This window comes from Neoarius graeffei, chromosome 25 (assembly GCF_027579695.1).
Source record: "Neoarius graeffei isolate fNeoGra1 chromosome 25, fNeoGra1.pri, whole genome shotgun sequence".
NCBI classification, from domain to species: domain Eukaryota; kingdom Metazoa; phylum Chordata; class Actinopteri; order Siluriformes; family Ariidae; genus Neoarius; species Neoarius graeffei.
In genome coordinates, this window is record NC_083593.1 from 42,606,065 (window position 1) to 42,630,381 (window position 24,317).

General features: G+C 41.7%; 1 protein-coding gene across 4 annotated transcripts in view; it reads left to right on the forward strand.

Annotated features, from left to right (window-relative positions):
- Window positions 1-23,203, forward strand: part of plppr1 (phospholipid phosphatase related 1) — a 134,550-nt gene extending 111,347 nt beyond the window's left edge. For all 4 annotated transcript variants that reach the window (XM_060909252.1, XM_060909251.1, XM_060909253.1 and 1 more), the window contains 5 exons: window positions 6,895-7,027; window positions 10,658-10,908; window positions 11,305-11,481; window positions 17,328-17,459; window positions 22,510-23,203. In XM_060909252.1, the coding sequence (XP_060765235.1) occupies window positions 6,895-7,027; window positions 10,658-10,908; window positions 11,305-11,481; window positions 17,328-17,459; window positions 22,510-22,542 (726 nt within the window). In that variant the 3' untranslated portion in view covers window positions 22,543-23,203. The remainder of the gene's footprint in view (window positions 1-6,894; window positions 7,028-10,657; window positions 10,909-11,304; window positions 11,482-17,327; window positions 17,460-22,509) is intronic.
- The last annotated feature ends 1,114 nt before the right edge of the window (window positions 23,204-24,317 follow it).

A 24,317-nucleotide genomic window follows, 5' to 3' on the forward strand; every position in this document is an offset into this window, starting at 1 on the left:
TAATTGCAATTAGTTGCCAATAGGGGGTGGCACAGTGGTGTAGTGGTTAGCATTGTCGCCTCACAGCAAGAAGGTCTTGGGTTCCAGCCCAGCGGCCGGCGAGGGCCTTTCTGTGTGGAGTTTGCATGTTCTCCCCATGTCTGTGTGGGTTTCCTTCGGGTGCTCCAGTTTCCCCCACAGTCCAAAGACATGCAGGTTAGACTAATTGGTGGCTCTAAGGCCAAGTTTACATTAGACCGTATCTGTCTCGTTTTCTTCACGGATGCACTGTCTGTTTACATTAAACCGCCTGGAAACGCCGGGAAACGGGAATCCGTCAGGGTCCACGTATTCAATCCAGATCGTGTCTGGTCCGGTGCTGTGTAAACATTGAGAATACGCGGATACGCTGTGCTGAGCTCTAGCTGGCGTCGTCATTGGACAACGTCACTGTGACATCCACTTTCCTGATTCGCTGGCGTTGGTCATGTGACGCGACTGCTGAAAAACGGCGCGGACTTCCGCCTTGTATCACCTTTCATTAAAGAGTATAAAAGTATGAAAATACTGCAAATACTGATGCAAATACTGCCCATTGTGTAGTTATGATTGTCTTTAGGCTTGCCATCCTTCCACTTGCAAGTGGTAAGTGACGCGCATGCCCGACATGCACTGAGATCTCACACACAGCGGCTCAGTCCCAAATCACTGCTCGTGCGCTATACTCGCACGCTCTGTGAGCTGCGCAGGGCGGAGTGATTTGGAGCGCAGGATGCCTGCGGAGCCGAGTGTATCCGTGTATTGGTGTTGCTGTGTGCACGCGAATCGTGTATTGGTGTTGCTGTGTGCACACTAATCGTTTTAAAAACGCTAATCTGATGATCCGCTGATACGGTCTAATGTAAACCCCACCTCAATTGACTGTAGGTGTGAATGTGAGTGTGAATGGTTGTCTGTATCTATGTGTCAGCCCTGTGATGACCTGGCGACTTGTCCAGGGTGTATCCCGCCTCTCACCCATAGTCAGCTGGGATAGGCTCCAGCTTGCCTGCAACCTTGTAGAACAGGATAAGCGGCTACAGATAATGAGAAGAATGGATGGATAGTTGCCAATATGAGCCATGACGTAAGGTGACTAAAACCGAAAACGTAATTGAATAACACGTTAATTAAGAAATAAAGCAAGTTTAAAAATGACTTCAGTTCTCCTTTAAGCAGATCAGATTAATCACCAAATTTGATGAAAACCATGGAAGCAGGGCGGCACGGTGGTGTAGTGGTTAGCGCTGTCGCTTCACAGCAAGAAGGTCCTGGGTTCGAGCCCCGGGGCCGGCGAGGGCCTTTCTGTGTGGAGTTTGCATGTTCTCCCCGTGTCTGCGTGGGTTTCCTCCGGGTGCTCCGGTTTCCCCCACAGTCCAAAGACATGCAGGTTAGGTTAACTGGTGACTCTAAATTGACCGTAGGTGTGAATGTGAGTGTGAATGGTTGTCTGTGTCTATGTGTCAGCCCTGTGATGACCTGGCGACTTGTCCAGGGTGTACCCCGCCTTTCGCCCGTAGTCAACTGGGATAGGCTCCAGCTTGCCTGCGACCCTGTAGAAGGATAAAGCAGCTAGAGATAATGAGATGAGATGTTTGTTGTTGTTGTTCAGTAGTTGTCCCTCCAGTCTCCATTTACTGAAAATGTACAATTAATGTTTCTGGAAACCTGCTTACTCAATACTCACTCATAATAAAAGTCGAAGGGCTGTCTTTTGAATACATATCTAAAATATACAGCTATATTCTAAGAAGTTACAAACGTCCAATTTAGGATTAGACAGACCTGAGAAACCTCACAGTAAAAAAGAGTTCTGCTTACTGATGCTTTTTTGTGGCTTTGGTGTATCCATGTGCAGTCAAACCCACAAGTTCTTGCCTCGGAAAAAGTAATCTAGTCCATGAAAGGAACAATTCTGCAGGTTTACAGCTTATTCTGCAGAAAAGAATCAATAAAGTTTTGTACAAAAAAAATTTATTCTGATTAGTAGCTGTGCTGATTAATTTTCCATAACAGCAGCTCTGAAGGTAGTTCCACCTGGAGTGTAAATCACGTTTTATATTAATGCTGTCTTTTTATTTTAATATGCTATCATTTCAATATTAGGCGAATCATCTTCCAGATAGATGAATAAAAATGTAAATAAGCTTACTGTAAGGAGACATTTATAAATGGAGTCTCCGCTGTCAGCACGTTGCATCAGTCTTTAAAGCATGAAAGCTGTAGTATGCAATTTTCTAACAGTCTTCAGGATGGAGGGCTTTGCACTTTCTCGATACCATTACAGCCTTCTTTTTTTTTTGTCTTATTAGCTTTCAAAGGAAGATAAAGACAGGATGATGAAGAAATGTCTCTTTAGAGCTGCTGTAACATAAGTGATAAGAATGAATAAACTTGTTGAAACAGAACTTCCACAACATTAAATGTAACTATAAATGGATAAAAAAGCGCACATCTTTTCTCTAATAAATTGAAATGATCATCATTGATTGGTACATTGCTATGCTAGAAGAAGAATAAAACACTTTGGCCACATTAACTCACCTGACCACTGATTATTTAACAGTTATTCCACGAAATTGAGTCGTACATGAGCTGATAGCCGATGAGGCACCGAGCACCGAGCTGGCTAAAAGCCATGTATGACGAGATTGAGTGGAATAACCGTTTTATTCTATCCACATTCACTGGATTTTGAGAAACAGAGCATTTTTATGCCTCCGCCACCTTAAGGTGCAGGAGACATTATGTTTTCGGGTTGTCTGTGCGTCCGTCCGTCCCGAAACCTTGTGAACACGAGATCTCCAAGGCAAATGAAAGGAATTTCACCAAACTTTCACCATTTGTGCGCTTTGGGACAAACATGAGCTGATTAGATTTTGAGGTTAAAAGGTCACAGGTCAAGATTACTGTGAGGTCAAATGTCCATTCCCAAACTTTGTGAACACCATATCTCAAAGACTAATGCAAGGAATTTCACCAAACTTTCACCATTTGTGCACTTTGGGACAAAGATGAAATGATTAGATTTTGAGATCAAAAGGTCTAAGGTCACTGTGAGGTCAAATGTCTGTCCGAAAACCTTGTGAACACAATATCTCCAAGGCAAATGAAAGGAATTTCACCAAACTTTCACCATTTGTGCGCTTTCGGACAAACGTGAACTGATTTGGGGGCGTTGTGGTTCAGGTGGATAAGGCGCTATACTATAAATCCAGGGACCTGGGTTCGATTCCGACCTGAGGTCATTTCCCAATCCCTCCCCGTCTCTCTCTCCTGTTCATTTCCTGTCTCTACACTGTCCTATCCAATAAAGGTGAAAAAAGCCCCCCAAAAAATCTTTTAAAAAAAACCATGAACTGATTAGACTTTGAGGTTCTAAGGTCACTGTGAGGTCAAATGTCTGTCCGAAAACCTTGTGAACACAATATCTCCAAGACAAATGAAAGGAATTTCACCAAACTTTCACCATTTGTGCGCTTTCAAACAAACATGAACTGATTTGGGAGCATCGTGGCTCAGGTGGATAAGGCGCCATACCATAAATCCAGGGACTTGGGTTCGAATTCCGACCCGAGGTCATTTCCTGATCCCTCCCCGTCTCTATCTCCTGTTCATTTCCTGTCTCTACACTGTCCTATCCAATAAAGGTGAAAAAAAGCCCCCCAAAAAATCTTTAAAAAAACCATGAACTAATTAGATTTTGAGGTTAAAAGGTCACAGGTCAAGATTACTGTGAGGTCAAATGTTCATCCCCAAATCACAACTTAGTAAGGCGTGTAGTCTACCAGGCGGAGGCATCCCCATCGAGTTCTGTCTAGTTATTTTTTGCAAATTCGATAAATAAAATCTTCATACAAAACGTCCAGCAAAAAAAATTCCGCTTAGAATGTAAACAAACCGGCAAAATGACAGTAGCAATTTGTGAAATTATTATAAAAGTAATAATTCTTGAGGCGGCACGGTGGTGTAGTGGTTAGCGCTGTCGCCTCACAGCAAGAAGGTCCTGGGTTCGAGCCCCGGGGCCGCCGAGGGCCTTTCTGTGCGGAGTTTGCATGTTCTCCCTGTTTCCTCCGGATGCTCCGGTTTCGTCCAAAGACATGCAGGTTAGGTTAATTGGTGGCTCTAAATTGACCGTAGGTGTGAATGTGAATGGTTGTCTGTGTCTATGTGTCAGCCCTGTGATGACCTGGCGACTTGTCCAGGGTGTACCCCGCCTTTTGCCCGTAGTCAGCTGGGATAGGCTCCAGCTTGCCTGCGACCCTGTAGAAGGATAAAGCGGCTAGAGATAATGTGATGTGTGATGTGATGTGTAATCCTTGAAAAATAAAAAAAGATACGTTCTTACCATCAAATACTTTATTCCATATTTTGTTGCTTTTTTTGTATTTTTTGGGGGGTTTTGTTTTCGAGTAGTTTTTATTTCGTCCTCAGTTGGTTCAGCAACATGCTCTGCCGTTTTGTTTTTCTCTACTCACGGTATATGAGGTGATAGCCTAGTAGTAGAGTAGCCAGAGCACACGATTGCTCATATCCAGTGAATGTGGCTAGAATTATTCATGATCTAGTCCAGACATAACAACTGCCCTCTAGGTTTAATTCTTATCTGTGGTAATCGACTAATAGTCTCGAGATACACTACCAAGCAAAAGTTTGTACACCCCTAGTCATTCAGTGCGTTTACATGCATATAGAGAGAATCGAATTTCTGCCGTTGCTCGACTGAAATCAAAGTTCAAAATGCCATGTATACACCTTAATTCGGCTGAAATTGAACCGAACTTGATTTCTCGGAATCGAGCTACACGACCTAGATTATGCGATTTCTGCCGAGCTACTTAGTGCATGTAAACCCTATTGAGCTACGTAGTCGAGCTACTTACTTCAGCACTGCCCCTTCCGGAAGTGATGAGTGACGAGACCACAAGCGGGAAACACAACAGCCTCGGTCGGCATGACAACGGCATGAATCTTTTCTTTTTGTGGCATTGTTTGCACTGTTAAAATTTAGCTCACTTACTGTATCACCAAATACATCTGTACAGCTGTTGCATAGCTGTGAATTGTGTACATAAACAAGTCACTGTATTTGTGTGTGTGTGTGTATATATTGATGTCCAACATCTGAAGAATGTCAATAAAAACAAAACAATTGAACTTTTTGTGTGTTTATTAAGACATAAGTTAAATTGTAAGCAAAAATGGACTTTAGAAAAATATTTTTTGTAAGCAAAAAAAAAAAAAATTTTTGTAAGCAAAAAATGGACTTTAGAAAAATATACAATTGTGCAAAATAAATTGTCTTACAAAACAGTGGTCTGCGCAGGACAGTTTGTAGCCATACAGTCTGTTAGAGCAAGCCTAATGGTGATGATACACGGGGCAACTTTTTGGGCAATGTTGCCGAGCAATGTTGCTGGGCAATTGCGTTTTGACTCTTTTCTATTGAGATTGGGCAACATTGCTTCTTTCTGAATGGTTTTGATAATCTCTGGCAACTTTTTTGAGATAAGCCAATCAGAACGCGAGTATCGAGTCATGTGACCTCCGGTGAGGTTCGGATCAGAAATTTCAAACAAATATGGCGGCCGCTCAGTGTCAGTGGAGTGAAGAGATGGAGAGACTCCTCATCTGTTTTTACACCGGTAAGTTATTATTTTAATATTCTATATGGAGGAATTTACCTCACCAAAGCTCTAAAAAACAACAGACAGCTTGATTAAATGGTCACAGCAAAAATTAAGACATCGATTTTTTTTTTTTAGCTAACTGTAAACTGCCGTTGCTAACTGTTGTTTCCCTGAAAAGTTGCCCTGTGTCTCACCTAGTTGCCCGTTGCCAGCAACATTGCTCAGCAACATTGCCCAAAAAGTTGCCCCGTGTATCATCACCATAACAGCTTGAACACGCAACTTGTGAACACAGAACTGCCAGTGTTGCCAGATTGGGCGGTTTTAAGTGCATTTTGGCGGATTTGAACATGTTTTGGGCTGGAAAACGTCAGCAGTATCTGGCAACACTGCTGATAACCTTGTTTATACTCTTGAATAGCTCTTCTTCATGACAACAACCGGAAGTGTACCAACACGATGGGGCATGTAGCGCCACCTGTGGCTCGGGTGCACAATGTACCTCACACAATAGCTCGATTTCCTTGTGTGCATGTAGGATTGGATTTCTCTGGCACCCCTGCTGGGACCCTTAGCTCGATTACCGACAATAGCTCGATTTGGATGTGCATGTAAACGCACTGATTCATAGGTTTTTCTGTATTTTGTATTTTCTGCATTGTAGAATAATACTGAAGGCTTCAAAACTATGAAATAACATCTGGAACATATATGGAATTATGTCGTAAACAAAAAAAGTGTTAAAAACAATAAAATATGTTTGAGATTTTAGATTCTTCAAAGTAGCCACCGTTTACCTTGATGACGCTTTGTATACTATTGGCATTATCTTAACCAGCTTCATGAGGTAGTCACCTGGAACGCTTTTCAATTAACAAGTTAATTAGTGCAATTTCTTGTCCTGTTAATGCGCTTGAGAGTAAACAGTAAATAGTAAATAATAAAAATACAGTAAATAGCCCTATTCCACAACTGCAGTAATCCATGTTACGTCAAGAACCACTCAACTAATTAAAGAGAAATGACATCCGTTATTACTTTAAGACATAAAGTGACTTTTAATGAATAAAATAAAGCAAAGCCATTGAAATTGAAGCCATGTCCAAACTTTTGATTGGTACTGAACGTTGCATAGAGATTAGGATGAAATCTGCATCAGTATTCCATTAAGCACAGATACGTCTTTAAATATAGTATTTTTTTTTTAAACTAATTCCCCATGTGATTATTTTTTACTGGTGTGCAGATCTTCATTGGTGAGATCTCCATGTACATGATGAAATCCACAAGAGAGGCTCTCATTGCCCAGGAGAAGATGATTGTTACTGGAGAATGCTGCTACCTGAATCCACTCATTCGCAGGATCATCAGGTTTATTGGTGAGCCTCTTCTTTTATGGTGTTTGATGAGCTCCTTTTGAAAAATCGCCCTGAGGGAAAGAAGCACTGGTTAGCCTGAGGGCAGGAAAGACAGGAAGTCATGACCTTCCGCATTGCTCTGGTTTTTAATCAAGCCAAGCCAAGTCACGACGTTTACTTGTTCCCAGTCCTCAGTAGGACTGCATGGTTCTGATCGAGTTCACAGAACGAGTGGACGTTATATGAGGAAAAGCGAACCCTGACACCATTAATGAACCATCCCTATGATTCTCAACATCCAATTTTCAAAAGATCACTATTAATAATAAGAAAAAAATGACCATGATAATCCTGGTAAGGTTTTCTGGCACATCTGTTTTTCTCCTACTTGAAGAATATTGATAAGGAGTTTTTGACATGGCTTCACCTAAAAATCCATCTTGGGTCTGGCTGAGAGGGCTTAGTACTCCATTATTACTTGACCCTGATTCATAATTCAGGAGAGACTCTGGTAATGATGTCCACTGAGGCCTGGTATTGCAGTAATATGGACCATTGTATTCACTTCTTCTCGCTCTGTGCGTATAGACACAGGGAAAGGGTGAGCATTTTGTTCTCCCCTCTACCTCTGTATTTCTCCGGAGGCTGGAATCATTAATCGTCTATCTTCTAGCTCAATGAGAAGCTCCACCAGTTATATCACATCTCTCATCGATTTACAGGGTCATGCTGGACTGGAGCGAAGGCAGATAGTGTCTTGCATCACAAGGTAAAAAACAAAAAAAAGGTAAAGAAAGGGGAGAGAAATGACTTTTAGTGCAGTGCTGAATTTTTTTTTTAATCATCATCTCAGTCAGGGTTCTAACGAGACCAAAATATCAGCGTAGCAGCACCAATCATAATGGCCAGGGGTTCGGGGGCCACCTTCGTCCCCTGAAAGCTCACGGGTTCGACATGTTCAGAAATGCATTCTAGTGCATTTCCTGGCACTTGCAGGCCTCCCTGAAAGTCACTCTTATTTGGTAATATTAATGAGATTTTTTTTGGCCATAAGTTGCTGTGATTGTTTTTGATTGAAGACTTATTATAATTAATATTCAGCTATACATTACATTACAGGCGTTTATCAGACGCTCTTATTAGCAATGACAGGCCATTTTTTTTTAAGTAGCTCTCATCGTGTTGTGTAATGCATCAAATTAAAGCGTGTGAAGATCTGAACTGAAAACTTGTTTAATTTTGTAAATATATCTTAAAAAAAAACAAAAGTAATGAACATTTGAAAATCCAGTGTTTTATAAAATTTCCATTTCTGTCCGTTGCCCCGGTCACAAACCAGCAATCGTTTTTCATTGGTTTAATTTCCCGTTCATGAGAAAAAAGCCTCAATCAAAAATGAACAGACCAAAAAGCCAAAAATAAAGAGATTTAGAGTTTTGAGTATCAGGGTAAGAATTACAGATAAAGCCTTCTTCTTCTTGTAGATCACAATTATGCACCTAGAAGGCTTAAAAGTAATACATCAGTGAAATTGGTCCATTCTTTGTGTTTAAACATTAAAAGCCAGAATTTCCCAGGTATGTTCAGTTTAAATTGTGGACACCAAGCATGACTAATGACGGCGGTGCTCGATTGCGCTTTGTAGAAGAAGGTCAAGCTTTCATTAATTATCTTCAAAACAGTATTACTGATATTTATACACCTTCTCATTTTTTCTCCATGAAAAAAAATATTAGGAAAATCACTGATTTTTAGAAAGGATACAAAATTTTCCTCAGTGATCGGATCTTTCGCAGGCACTAGACAGCAAAGTGTTCGGCTGATTTTATTGGAAAAACAAGTCAGCATGAGAGATTCAACCACTTGGTGGGAATCATGAGTTTCAAGCCGATTGAACCAACACTGAGAGAACTGGAAACAACAACAAAACACACGGACCGGTGATGAATATCACTAAAAAAACAAGATGGCGGCGCCTGTGAATTTGGTATATTGGATTACACAACGTTAAAAAAACGCCTAAAGTAAAAGCTCATCACAACGCTGCACAAAAATAACACTATATTCTGTAAATATGTTATTTATTCTTGAATTGACAGTAGTTTTATGTAGATTAAACACCTTTAAATGTCTCTAAAGGCCAAAAGAAAATATGCTGTTCTCCCATACAAATGTATGGGGAGGGGTTCATCAGTGCAGCAGCGCACTGTCAAGCCTAATATTATCCAGAGCGGTGTGCGACATACCCAGAGTAACCTGGGGAGCAGGTGGGGGTTAGGTGCCTTGCTCAAGGGCACTTCAGCCATTCCTGCTGATCCAGGGAATCGAACCAGCAACCTTTTGGTCCCAAAGCTGTCTCTCTAACCATTAGTCCCTATATTATATTATATTATATTATATTATATTATATTATATTATATTATATTATATTATATTATATTATATTATATTATATTATATTATGGAATGGCGGCACGGTGGTGTAGTGGTTAGCGCTGTCGCCTCACAGCAAGAAGGTCCGGGTTCGAGCCCCGTGGCCGGCGAGGGCCTTTCTGTGCGGAATTTGCATGTTCTCCCCGTGTCCGCGTGGGTTTCCTCCGGGTGCTCCGGTTTCCCCCACAGTCCAAAGACATGCAGGTTAGGCTAACTGGTGACTCTAAATTGACCGTAGGTGTGAATGTGAGTGTGAATGGTTGTCTGTGTCTATGTGTCAGCCCTGTGATGACCTGGCGACTTGTCCAGGGTGTACCCCGCCTTTCGCCCGTAGTCAGCTGGGATAGGCTCCAGCTTGCCTGCGACCCTGTAGAAGGATAAAGTGGCTAGAGATAATGAGATGAGATATTATGGAATAAGAATAAAACAACCAGTTGATGTTCACCAAGCGTCAGCTTTATTTTCAGCCATTCAATTACAGTTATGACTATCCAGATCTAACTCGTATCATACCTTCCCCTACTCACCGTTATGCTGATGGTTTCAATGCACCGCGTTGCGTCATTAAAAAAAATTGCCGGGGACCGGCACGTACTACATGCATGGCATGTAAGCGCCTCTTAACACGGATGGCACTTTACTGCGAACACAACATAAGGAAGGAGGTAAACCGGACTAACATGATCAGTGACAATCTCCACACGGAACTACTCGGGCAGCTATGCATTGGGTGCTTACGTGGACGGAGAGTGGAGTATGTCCAAATGTAGAACATTTGCATGGTGGTGCGCCGTCACCACCGTGTAGGGATAGCAAGACAAAATTAAACAAAAGACCAAATTTTCGAGATTGACAAGTCTTTTTATTTGTGTAGCAGCAACTTTTACAAGTGTGTCGGCAATATTGTGGGCGTAGCGGTAAGGAAACATTGCGTATTGGCCTGATACGCTGAAAAGCCCTGCTCAGTGTATGATTCTTGGCTGTCCAGCTTACGCTGGTTATTTGTATAAATTTGCTCAGTGCACTGTGTTACAGTAGCATCTATGAAACTGGAAATTCCAGGGAGGGAAAAAAATTCCTGCCAACAGTAGTAGTAGTGGTAGTAGTAGTAGTTGGTGCATGTGCTTCCAAGAATCTCTAATCTGTTTGGCCGTGTTGCTCGAGGCCTAATTGGGAGCAGCAAGACTAAACAAATGTGCTGGCGTTTTCCCACTGCAGGTGTGTTTGCGTTTGGCTTGTTTGCAACGGACATCTTTGTGAACGCCGGGCAGGTGGTGACGGGCAGCCTGGCACCGTACTTCCTAACCGTCTGCCAGCCCAATTACACAGGCACCGAGTGCCGCCTCAACCACCAGTTCATCTCCAACGGCAACATCTGCACAGGCAACCGGGTGGTGGTGGAGCGAGCCAGGAGATCCTTTCCATCCAAAGATGCCTCGCTCAGCGTCTACTCAGCCGTCTATGTCACTGTAAGAGTCTCACGTTTCCTCCTTTTAGCATGTGGCTCATTAGTTCTATTTGATTTATCGCACTGTGCTTTTGAATTCTCAAATCTGATTCATCAGAAGGTGTTGATTAGTTTTCTATAGCTGTAGCTGCAGAGGTCTGGGATTACGAGTTATGCCCTTTAGTGAAATCGAGACCTTGTTCTATTTCCAGCATGCAACAGTGCTGTGAAAATCCATTCTTTTATTAAAATGCTGGGCTGGGCCTGTCCTTCTGGACATAGAGACTTTTTTTATTTATTTTCTCCCATGTAATTGAGCTTAATCTCTTCAAGCTGTGTGCATTAACATAATGGACATAATCCTCCATGGTGTGTGTGTTTGCATGTCTGTGCTCGTGTATGTGAATGTGTGTTTCAGATGTACATCACAAGCACAATCAGGACGAAGAGCAGTCGTCTGGCAAAGCCTGTCCTGTGCTTAGGGACGCTGTGTGCTGCGTTTCTGACTGGATTGAAGCGAGTATCGGAATACCGTAATCACTGCTCGGATGTTGTCGCTGGTTTCATCCTGGGAGCCTCCATCGCTCTGTTTTTGGTCAGTCTGATTGATGCTTTATGTTTAATTCCTGCATTTCTGAATAGTTGGCTGATGATTGTGTACGGTAGTACAGTCATGATTAACGTTGGAAGTCTTTTACCGTATGTGTCTGCTTAGACTGTCATGCTATTGGGCCATTTATCATTGTTGTTAAGGCCACACCAATTCGATTAGTTGGTTCTCAGAATTGTCGCTTGAAGAAAATGCAAAATGAAAAAAAAAATAAAATCGTACTCGACTGCAGGTTGAGGTCACGTGACGTCGAAAACCAATCAAATCGCCCCTTTCACTTTAGATAAAGACTTGTGGAAGAAACATGCCTGTGGAGGGGAATCCTGCAAAGCCTGCGTTTGTGATTGTTAGGATATTCAGCGGACAGAAGCGTAAAATCTTTGACAGGTGTGTCGAAATTCAAGAGGGGGGAAAACTTTGCACAGTTGTACTCAAGATGCCGTGACCTTGTTACCCTGCGATGTGCCAACTTGGACTACAACTCTGTGGAGGTGGGTTTGATTTACCGGTATATATTTCGTTGATTGATGTGAGGGGCAAACTAAAAAATCATTCGAAGTATTTAGCCATCAGAAGTAGCCTACTCCTGGTCAGATCTTTTTTTCTGTGCATTGTAGATGTTCAACTGACTGTAATTCAATCGTTTATTTAGCCTATCTGTTTACTGGTTTGCCTGATAAAAGACGTGCAGCCAGAGCTAGCCCTTAATGCATCTCATCTCATCTCATTATCTCTAGCCGCTTTATCCTGTTCTACAGGGTCGCAGGCAAGCTGGAGCCTATCCCAGCTGACTACGGGCGAAAGGCGGGGTACACCCTGGACAAGTCGCCAGGTCATCACAGGGCTGACACATAGACACAGACAACCATTCACACCTACGGTCAATTTAGAGTCACCAGTTAACCTAACCTGCATGTCTTTGGGGGAAACCGGAGCACCCGGAGGAAACCCACACGGACACGGGGAGAACATGCAAACTCCACACAGAACGGCCCTCGCCGGCCACGGGGCTCGAACCCGGACCTTCTTGCTGTGAGGCAACAGCGCTAACCACTACACCACCGTGCCACCCCTTAATGCATATGGGTGGAAATAAGATAAGCTATTAAAAGAGCCATATGAAATGTGTAACAATAATGTGTTGTCTTTGTTTTGTTTCTCTATTATGAAAGCCCTCTATTTCCACAGCTACGTAATTTTACCATCAGAGCATTTTTTTAATTTTATTTTTATTTCGCGCGCTCGCTTCATATTTTTCCTGAAAAAATCCGAGAACCAACTAATTAAACTGGTGTGGCCTAATGACTGAACACAAATGTCCCAAATAGCTAAATTTGAAGACAGCATCATAACAAAACTTGATCACAAGCAACTTTTACACGATCCCTAATAATCTGTTAATAATCGGATTCAAGGTCAATCGGAATGAAAATTTATTCATGTCAGCAGCTTGATTGGAATGAAATACCCCAATAGAGGCTTTGCACCATCACGTCACCCTAAACCAACGGTAATTACGCCGCCATGACAGGGTGCACGCTTGTATTGCTTCATTCAGCCGAGTTAGTTGTTATTGATCAGTATGGGAAGGTTTTACTGTGTTTTTGGACGTGCAACTCATTTTGAACGAAACAAAGACATCAGATTTTGTAATTTACCAAAAGTAATTCATCATCAGGAGTAAAAAATAGATAAATTTCTAAACGTAGAAGGGAGGACTCTGTGTCGAACTGAGACGTCAAAAACCTGATGGTATGCTCACTTCATTTCCACAAAGGTAAGAATTAAAACAACAATTAATTTTGCAACTGCAGCAAGGTGCTCATTCTTATACAGTGACGTGAACATGAGCAGCACAGCGGCTCAGCACAGCCTCACCTTCACCGAGACTTAAAATATGCGTCGGTAGATGGATCTAAGTGCAGGAAGAGTGTTTATTAGCAGATGTGATATTTACAAAAACAAAACACAAGCGAAACCGAAAGCAGAGTCATAAACATGGTGAGAAACAAATGTAACAGTGATAATGATAATACAACCCCGATTCCAAAAAAGTTGGGACAAAGTACAAATTGTAAATAAAAACGGAATGCAATGATGTGGAAGTTTCAAAATTCCATATTTTATTCAGAATAGAACATAGATGATAGGGGTGTGCAAAAATATCGATACGGCGATATATCGCGATACTTTGTCTTCCGATTCAATATCGATACTCAAAATTTGAATATCGATATTTTTTCAAATAATAAAATCATGTTTCAGACGGGTTGTAAATCCAGTACGACTTCCGCACCTCCGCTCCGCGAGGTGTCGCTGTGCCGCTACCTCACTGCAAGGCACTCTTCGTCTTCTCTTTTTTCCCCGGCGGTTGCAGTGAGGAAAAAAAAACAGGCAAGCATGACTGTTAACATAAACCTAGAGACGCCGCCGAACTTTAAGGCAGATGTTTGGAGGCACTTTGGATTCCAAAGGAAAGGAGAAAAAAAAAAAACAGTGAGCCGGACAAAGAGAATGCACTTTGCAAAACCTGTTTCGCTCCAATTAAATTAAGATGCTCCAATTAAGATGCACACTGCACTTTTCAATGTGTTTCAGACAGTGTGTTGTTCCTGCAAAAACAAGTTAAATGTTCTCAGGTATATGTTCTCAAGTTTACAAAGAACAAATTGATATTAGTGTTAGCACTGAAATGTATGTGCAGTCTGCAGTGCAAGTTTTACGTTTTCATAAAACAATTTGATTCTGATTGTTAAGCAGCACTGATGTGTCCATGCTTACAGAAAAGTTGATAATACTAGCACAGAAATGGGAATTTTCTGTATGTTGTAGTGAAGCAACTCTTGGTTTTGCCAGCAGTAGAATAGAGACAAATATATGTCTGGCAAGAGTGTGTAGTTATGTATGTGAAATGTAATTTTACAGTGGTCAATAAATTCTGATTTTCTTCAGTGACACAGATATTGTGATGTGGTTGAAGTTTCTTGCAATATATCGATTATCGCAGAATCGCTGTACTGTGATAATATCGTTATCGTGGGCAAAATATCGCTATAGTATCGTATCGTGAGGTATCTGGTGATACCCAGCCCTAATAGATGACATATCAAATGTTTAAACTGAGAAAATGTATCATTTAAAGAGAAAAATTAGGTGATTTTAAATTTCATGACAACAACACATCTCAAAAAAGTTGGGACAAGGCCATGTTTCCCACTGTGAGACATCCCCTTTTCTCTTTACAACAGTCTGTAAACGTCTGGGGACTGAGGAGACAAGTTGCTCAAGTTTAGGGATAGGAATGTTAACCCATTCTTGTCTAATGTAGGATTCTAGTTGCTCAACTGTCTTAGGTCTTTTTTGTCGTATCTTCCGTTTTATGATGCGCCAAATGTTTTCTATGGGTGAAAGATCTGGACTGCAGCCTGGCCAGTTAAGTACCCGGACCCTTCTTCTACGCAGCCATGATGCTGTAATTGATGCAGTATGTGGTTTGGCATTGTCATGTTGGAAAATGCAAGGTCTTCCCTGAAAGAGACGTCGTCTGGATGGGAGCATATGTTGCTCTAGAACCTGGATATACCTTTCAGCATTGATGGTGTCTTTCCAGATGTGTAAGCTGCCCATGCCACACGCACTAATGCAACCCCATACCATCAGAGATGCAGGCTTCTGAACTGAGCGCTGATAACAACCTGGGTCATCCTTCTCCTCTTTAGTCGGAATGACACGGCGTCCCTGATTTCCATAAAGAACTTCAAATTTTGATTCGTCTGACCACAGAACAGTTTTCCACTTTGCCACAGTCCATTTTAAATGAGCCTTGGCCCAGAGAAGACGTCTGCGCTTCTGGATCGTGTTTAGATACGGCTTCTTCTTTGAACTATAGAGTTTTAGCTGGCAACAGTGGATGGCACGGTGAATTGTGTTCACAGATAATGTTCTCTGGAAATATTCCTGAGCCCATTTTGTGATTTCCAATACAGAAGCATGCCTGTATGTGATGCAGTGCCATCTAAGGGCCCGAAGATCATGGGCACCCAGTATGGTTTTCCGGCCTTGACCCTGACGCACAGAGATTCTTCCAGATTCTCTGAATCTTTTAATGATATTATGCACTGTAGATGATATGTTCAAACTCTTTGCAATTTTACACTGTCGAACTCCTTTCTGATATTGCTCCATTATTTGTCGGTGCAGAATTAGGGGGATTGGTGATCCTCTTCCCATCTTTACTTCTGAGAGCCGCTGCCACTCCAAGATGCTCTTTTTATCCCCAGTCATGTTAATGACCTATTGCCAATTGACCTAATGAGTTGCAATTTGGTCCTCCAGCTGTTCCTTTTTTGTACCTTTAACTTTTCCAGCCTCTTATTGCCCCTGTCCCAACTTTTTTGAGATGTGTTGCTGTCATGAAATTTCAAATGAGCCAATATTTGGCATGAAATTTCAAAATGTCTCATTTTCGACATTTGATATGTTGTCTATGTTCTATTGTGAATACAATATCAGTTTTTGAGATTTGTAAATTATTGCATTCCGTTTTTATTTACAATTTGTCCCAACTTTTTTGGAATCGGGGTTGTACTTCACAAAGCCTCTGTCCCCTTATACGGTATGTGCTTACTGATTGCGCTCAAATCAGCATCAGGTGTTTCCCATAATGACTCCCAAATGTGTGCACAACGCGCTCCGAATGATCCCTGAATGTAAATGCACTTTAACTCTTGGTGAAGGTTTGGCTTTGCAGAGCCACTGTGTTGTTGCTCATGTTTGCTTCATTGGATAAGAATGAACACCTCGCTGCAGTTCTCATCTCATCTCATTATCTCTAGCCGCTTTATCCTGTTCTACAGGGTCGCAGGTAAGCTGGAGCCTATCCCAGCTGACTACGGGCGAAAGGCGGGGTACACCCTGGACAAGTCGCCAGGTCATCACAGGGCTGACACATAGACACAGACAACCATTCACACTCACATTCACACCTACGGTCAATTTAGAGTCACCAGTTAACCTAACCTGCATGTCTTTGGACTGTGGGGGAAACCGGAGCACCCGGAGGAAACCCACGTGGACACGGGGAGAGCATGCAAACTCCACACAGAAAGGCCCTCGCCGGCCACGGGGCTCGAACCCGGACCTTCTTGCTGTGAGGCGACAGCGCTAACCACTACACCACTGTGCCGCCCCCTCGCTGCAGTTATGAAATTAAATTTTTTTTAAATTCTTACCTTCATGGAAATGAAATGAGCATACTGTAGTGTTTTTGACCTCTCTGTTCAACACTGAGTCCCACCAAATGTTTTTTTCCCCATTTTTCCCTTCTATGTTTTCTCTCGTTTTTCCCCCGATGATGAATTACTTTTGGTAAATTAAAAAATCCGATATCTTTGTTTCATTCAATTTGCGCATCCAAAAACACAGCAAAACCTTCCCATACCGGTCAATAACAACTAACTGGGCTGAATGAAGCACTACAAGCATACCCCATGTCATTGTGGCGTAGTTACCATTGCTATGGGGTCATGTGACGGCGCGAAGCCTCAATTGGATAGCAAGATGTGGTGTAGACCTTGGATAATCCATTTTATAGGAAAATATTATCCATGTAAACGCTCAATCAGATTGCCTTCCGCGAATGTTCAGTACGTCTTTGAGCGGTGATGACGCCGTGATGCTTTATGACATTCCTTGTGGTATTGTGCACACGCCAGAAATTCTGTTCCGATTGTACACTTGGGACGTATAAATAAACACATCTACAGTATCTGATCGCTTTCATGTAAACGGTACTTTCATAGTGAAAACATTGCTAATGGTTCGCTTTGCAGGGACTGTGTGTGGTGAATAACTTTAAAGGCGTTCACTCGACTCCTACCAAACGGAAGACAGAGGAATACCGTGGCCTCCCACTCATGACGTTCCCCCGTGTGGAAAGCCCGCTGGAGACCCTCAGTGCACAGGTAGAACCTTCTCCTCCATCATCATCATCATCATCATCATCATCTTCACACATACAGAAGCATAAGTGATGTTTCAGTTCAGTCATTTGTCTTATCTGGTCCTGCATGGGTGAATCTTGTTTTGATTCCTTCACATTCATCTTCTGTGCATGATTCATGATCACTATGCCAGCTCAGTTTGAAGCAGGGAGCGTGACAGAGGCATGTAGGATATGCTTGTTTAGAAATTAGTTTTCCTCTGTCATGTTATGAAGGATTTATATGCAGTAAGTTGCTCTAGGTTACAAGATTCATTTGCCTCAATTCATTTCACCTTCACAGTGAAAGTAAATCAGTACTTGGATCGATGTCTGAATGATGTAATATGTATTTTATTTCACATAACACTTATTCTACCTGTAAAACAGTGTTCCAGGTTCTTTTATCAGGAGCAGCGCTGCTGTTAATCCCTGACAGACTTCGATAACGTATTGCTTTATTCTATGCACATTCACTGGATATGAGCAGTCGCACGCTCTGATTGGCTACACTACTACTAGGATATCAGCTAATATACCGTGAGTAGAGAAAAACAAAATGGCGGAGCGTGTTGCTGAACCAACCGAGGACAAAATAAAAACTACTCAAAAACAAAACCCCCAAAAATACAAAAAAAGCGCAACAAAATATGGAATAAAAGTATTTGATGGTAAGAATGTATTTTTTTTCTTTAATTTTTCAAGAATTATTATTATTATAGCATTTTTCACAAATTGCTACTGTCATTTCACCGGTTTGTTTACGTTCTAAGCGGAAATGATTTCGTCGGATGTTTTGTGTAAAGATTTTATTTATCGGATTTGCAAAAAATAAAAATATAAATGCTCTGTTTCTCAAAATCCAGTGACGGTGAATCGAATAAAACAGTTATTCTACTCAATCTCATCGTACATGGCTAAGAGACAACTCGGCGCTACGTGTCTCGTCGGCTATCAGCTCATGTACGACTCGATTTCGTGGAATAACTGTTAAGTATACACACTTAAGATGTCACACAGCAACATTTCATTTGAAATTCTTGTATTTCACTTGTGTTTTTACTCAAGTAGCTTTCCTTTGTCTGTTCACTGTTATGGGATTTATGTGATTCTTTAAGTTAATCTTGACTCCTGGGATAGCACATCTACCATAAAAAATATTAATATTACAATGGACGTATTATAAATAGGTTAATGCAAAATATAAAAAAAAAAAGATGTGTTGCATAAGTCTCAGTATCTGCCAATGTGCAAAAATATGCTGTAGCTGGGATGAGTGAAGTCCATATAGAATATTTATATTAGGCATGTAATGGTTCACCCAATTCACAATTCGATTCGATTTATGATATTGGGTTTACAATTTAAAAAATAAAAATAAATAAATAAATAAAGTGACACAGGTTGATGTATTAAAAAGATGAATAGTACTCTGTGGGGGCGGCACGGTGGTGTAGTGGTTAGCGCTGTTGCCTCACAGCAAGAAGGTCCGGGTTCGAGCCCCGTGGCCGGCGAGGGCCTTTCTGTGTAGAGTTTGCATGTTCTCCCCGTGTCCGCGTGGGTTTCCTCCGGTTTCCCCCACAGTCCAAAGACATGCAGGTTAGGTTAACTGGTGACTCTAAATTGACCGTAGGTGTGAATGTGAGTGTGAATGGTTGTCTGTGTCTATGTGTCAGCCCTGTGATGACCTGGCGACTTGTCCAGGGTGTACCCCGCCTTTCGCCCGTAGTCAGCTGGGATAGGCTCCAGCTTGCCTGCGACCCTGTAGAACAGGATAAAGCGGCTAGAGATAATGAGATGAATGAGATGAGTACCCTGTGGAGCTAGAATAACCCCATGTACTTGAATTACACGCTGTATTGCCCGCTGCCTCATGCCTGTGAAGGAGAATGAACTGGAAAAACACCACACGCTAATGTTTACACTGGGGTACAGAAACGGCTGAAGTTTATCCTCATTATAATATTATAATGAGCAAGGTTGCAACGAACATGGCGGAACCGGCGGCCTCCGACACAGAAGCGAGCGCTCGAGAGTCTTCAAGCTCATGGGTGTGTTTAGATTTAGAATATTTCAGTTCTAACCTGTATAAAAGTTGATGTTTCTCAAAGTGCAAACTCTTTTGCCTGTCACTCACCTGTCCAGGAGCATCTTGGCAAAGCTGGCATCAGATGCCGCGTTTATTTTTGTCTTTTCAGCTCTTCATCGGGAAAACTGACCAGCAATATTTACTCAGCTTGTCTGCCATGTTTTTCCGTCTCTTTTCTGGCATGTTTTGCCTCTGACAATGTCAGATATTTCCTTAAAATCGTCGTTTTTGTCTCGATTTAGGTCGATATAGATTTTTTTTGTACTTCTTGCAGTTAATAAGACAAAACTACTTGCTGCTTGTTTAGCAGAGAAAATGCAAAGCTTTCTGGGTCAGAAATGTAAAATTTGAGCTTGACCTCCGACTGTTGCAAAACACACACTGGAGACTCCTTCTATAAATATTCAATTAATCTTCTAGTCAAGTCAAGTTTATTTGTATTGCACTTTTAACAATAAACATTGTCGCAAAGCAGCTTTACCGAATTTGAACGACTTAAAACATGAGCTAATTTTGTCCCTAATCTATCCCCAATGAGCAAGCCTGTGGCGACGGTGGCAAGGAAAAACTCCCTCAGACGACATGAGGAAGAAACCTCGAGAGGAACCAGACTCAAAAGGGAACCCATCCTCATTTGGGCAACAACAGACAGCATGATTATAACATTAACGGTTTTAACATGAAGTCAGTTTCGTTGATGTTATAAACTCTTCATTGATGGAAACTTGAGTGCAAAACTGTTCATGACAACTGCAGTCCTAAAGTTAGCAAGTCAACTGTAGTCCTCAGCCATAAAAGCATTACTGTAAGAGTCCAGAGCATCCTCCAGGTGTGACTTTCAACTGTCCACATGGGGCCGTCCTCCACAGGAGCGATGTGATGAGACTCCAACCAGACACAGGGCACCAGGATGGATCAAGCAGGTCCGAGGAGCAGAAGAGGTCAGCATCTCGATCTCAGGACCAACATGTAACTCAGAGGGACAGATTTTGGGTATACAGTATACATATTGCACTGAGTACAAGCAGGGACTCCGGCAACTGACTATGACAGCATAACTAAAAGGGGAGAGCCAGAAGGTAACACAGGCATGAGGGAGCCCCGGGACATAAAGCAGCAGCCACTACACCGTCAACAAACTCGAGTGAGCAAGCGAGCAGGGACTGACAGCATCCATACATCCCAGTTTACCCAAACACACTCTATGTCTGAGGACCCTCCAGATCTGCACCTTTACCTCATAAACACCATTAACACAAGGCTTGACTAAACAGATATGTTTTCAGCCTAGACATAAACGCTGAGACTGTGTCTGATTCCCAAAAATTACTTGGAAGGCTGTTCCATAACTGTGGGGCTTTGTAAGAAAAGGCTCTGCCCCCTGATGTAGCCTTCACTATACAAGGTACCAGCAAATAGCCTGCACCTTTTGATCTAAGTAGGCGTGGCGGGTCATAGAGGACCAGAAGTTCATTCAGGTACTGTGGTGCGACATCATTCACTGCTTTAAAGATCAATAGTAGTATTTTATAATCAATATGAAATTTGTTGGGGAAATTTGATTGATCTTCTGACAAAAAAAAAAAAACAACCAAACAAAAAACTTCACCATATCAATGAGTACAGATGTTTTAATCTGTTTATATGGTGTGTCTGCTATACAGTACAAATCCCTGAGTATGTCACTACTATAGAAACAATAACATATGAGGTGTGTCAGAAAAGAAACAGGACTGGGGTCACAGAAAATTTATGTCAAATCCAAACTACAAGTTTTCCCCTTCGAAATAATCCCCCTCGAGTCTAACGCACTTTCCCATCCTTCTCCGCCACGCCTTCATGCACTCCCGGAAGGATTCTCCCAGGATTCGATGCGGCTCCGTCGTCATGGCCCTCTTGATGGCTTCCACGTCCAGAAAACGGGTCCCCTTGATGACCCCCTTGAGCTTGGAGAAAAGGAAAAAAATCACACAGAACCAGGTTGGGTGAGTAGGGAGGTTGCTCCAGCATGGTGATGTTCTTCTCGGCAAGGAACTGCCGGATGCTCAGGGCATTGTGAGCCGGCGCGTTGTCGTGGTGAAGCAGCCACGAGTTGTCCTGCCACCTCTTCTCACGCACTGAATGAAGCAAACACCGCAGGATCTCTTTGTAGACATGCTGGTTGATCGTCTGGCCCTGTAGCAAGAACTCTATGTGGACGATGCCCCTCACGTCGAAGAAGCACACCAAGTCCTGTTACTTTTCTGACGCACCTAGTATTAGAAAGAACATGTTTACAATGTAAACCTACTGTCCGAGTTTTGGTTAATTAGCTTTGTGTTTTAAATCACAACATATATTATTCATTTTGCCGTAAAGCACAGCTGACCCGGTGTATATCTGCTAAACTCCAGCAGTTTAAAACACTGATGTCACCTTTTTTCATGATCTACAACCAGGAAGTCTAATCCTCCTTCTGCGAATTGATGTTGCCACCGCATGCATTAGAGGGAATCCAAGCAGACAGCTGGACTCAGAGCGAGCAAGTGAGCAAAACAGCCGTGCTGCTCTGACACAAAGTGAGATTTCTTCGCACTTTTGACAAACGTTGAAGGACACAAGCTCATTATCCGAGCGCAGTTGGAGACCGGTGGTTACAGGAAATGCCCAGTGAAATGGAACCGGACATGTGTGGTAAGCACTGTGGGGGATTTCAACCATTCTGTCAGCGCTTCTTATCAGGATGAGCAAGATGGATGAAATGGGTGATTCAAGAAGAAATGGTGTCGAAGACGACGAGGAAAACGTATCACTTTTTCTCCTCATTGCATATTTGTTTTCTTCTGATTGATGTGTTATCAAGGCTCGAGGAAGCATCTTAGAGGAACCGAGTGACGTTCGACACCAAATGAAACTTTGTCCTTGATGTGCATCACTCTGAATCTTTTTTTTTCTTTTCTTTCAGAACCATTCAGCATCCATGACTGAAGTGACTTGACTAAGGGGCCGGCACAGAGTCACCTTCACTTCACCTCAACACTTCTAGGCACAAGATGTTTTTTGTACTGTCGCATACTGTAAAAAAAAAAGAAAAAGAAAAAAGAGAGAAAAGAAATCAAAGAAAATAGTATTATGTTGGACCAAGTTAGAGGCAAATGTTTTGTACATTTTGTAAAACAGTGCTGTAGCTTATCCTGTTTTTTTGGTTTTTTTGGGTTTTTTTTGTTTTTTTTTTACCTTCGTTTCAGATTCCACATCAGGAGTTATGCCTTCCTCGTCAAGTTTTACATCACAAAGTCAAATCAAGTCTATATACAGTATGATGTTACTCAGCTATCGATGTTCTATGGTATTTGTACAAAGAATTATTTTATTCTTATTTTTTTCCTGTCAATTTTTTTTTTTTTTACAAATCATCGTTTTTGTATTATTTTTACCTGTATAAAGCATTTTGATCGACATTGCCTGCTGTTTCTCCAGGAATGTTTTTGGTATCCTTCTTATTTTTTGATGTAATATAAAGATAACACAATGAGTTGTGAAAAGCTGTTCTTTTCCCAATGGCATCTTTAAAATGTCCTGACCACTGCATGAAAGTACGCAGACGTTTGACGACGTTTCATTCTTGTGCATTGTTTTCCTTTTAATGTTCCTTTTGAAATGCCAAATATATTTTTTTGATTTGTCTGTCAAATAAATAGACTGTAGACGAAAGCTTGGACTGTTTGATTTATGAAGAGTACAGGAGATATCGGTGCATGAACAGGTACGATATTAGTGTTAGGGGTTGTTTTACAATCAGGGTACGCAAGCTAAAAATCACATTTAACACTTACCGTATTATCTTCAATATCAAAAGGCTTGACTAAATAAACTTGGTTGTTTATTGTAGCCCTGTGATAGCTCTATTTACCTTGCAAAAAAAAAAATTGGTGATAACATTATTTTTGGTGAATGTATGGCAGTATGTGTCATATTTAGCAAAATTACTCATGACATTTAGAAAAAGTGCTTTTTTGACCACAGGTAGCTCCAAAAGGGATGCGCTTAAATCATTCTTTATACCATAAAACAAATATTTGGTTCCATATCATTGGAAACATAGTTAAGTTTTAATGTTGAATGCCAGTAAGTTTGCAGACTATTTTGATCAAATTAGTATGTACGGTAATTGTGTCAAAAAAAAGTCCTCTCCGAGACAACTAATTTTTCAATAAAAAACATATCTAAAATGATTATTTTCATCCTAAAATGTGGTCAAGATATTGGGACATAAATATTAGAGACAACTAACACAAAGCTTACAGCCTTATATTTAAAAGCACTATGGAAGTAGTGGATTCTGAATTGTCAAAAAAAAAAACAAGTCCTCTCCGAGAATCACTTCATTTGTTTCTCCCAGCCCTGCTTAAAGCTACACTTAATCTTCTTATAATACAAACTATTACACATGCCTATCTGTTCTTTAACTTGTCCTTCACTTAAAAACTGGTACAAGAACCATCTCATCTCATTATCTCTAGCCGCTTTATCCTGTCCTATAGGGTCGCAGGCAAGCTGGAGCCTATCCCAGCTGACTACGGGCGAAAGGCGGGGTACACCCTGGACAAGTCGCCAGGTCATCACAGGGCTGACACATAGACAACCATTCACACTCACACCTACGGTCAATTTAGAGTCACCAGTTAACCTAACCTGCATGTCTTTGGACTGTGGGGGAAACCGGAGCACCCGGAGGAAACCCACGCAGACAACATGCAAACTCCGCACAGA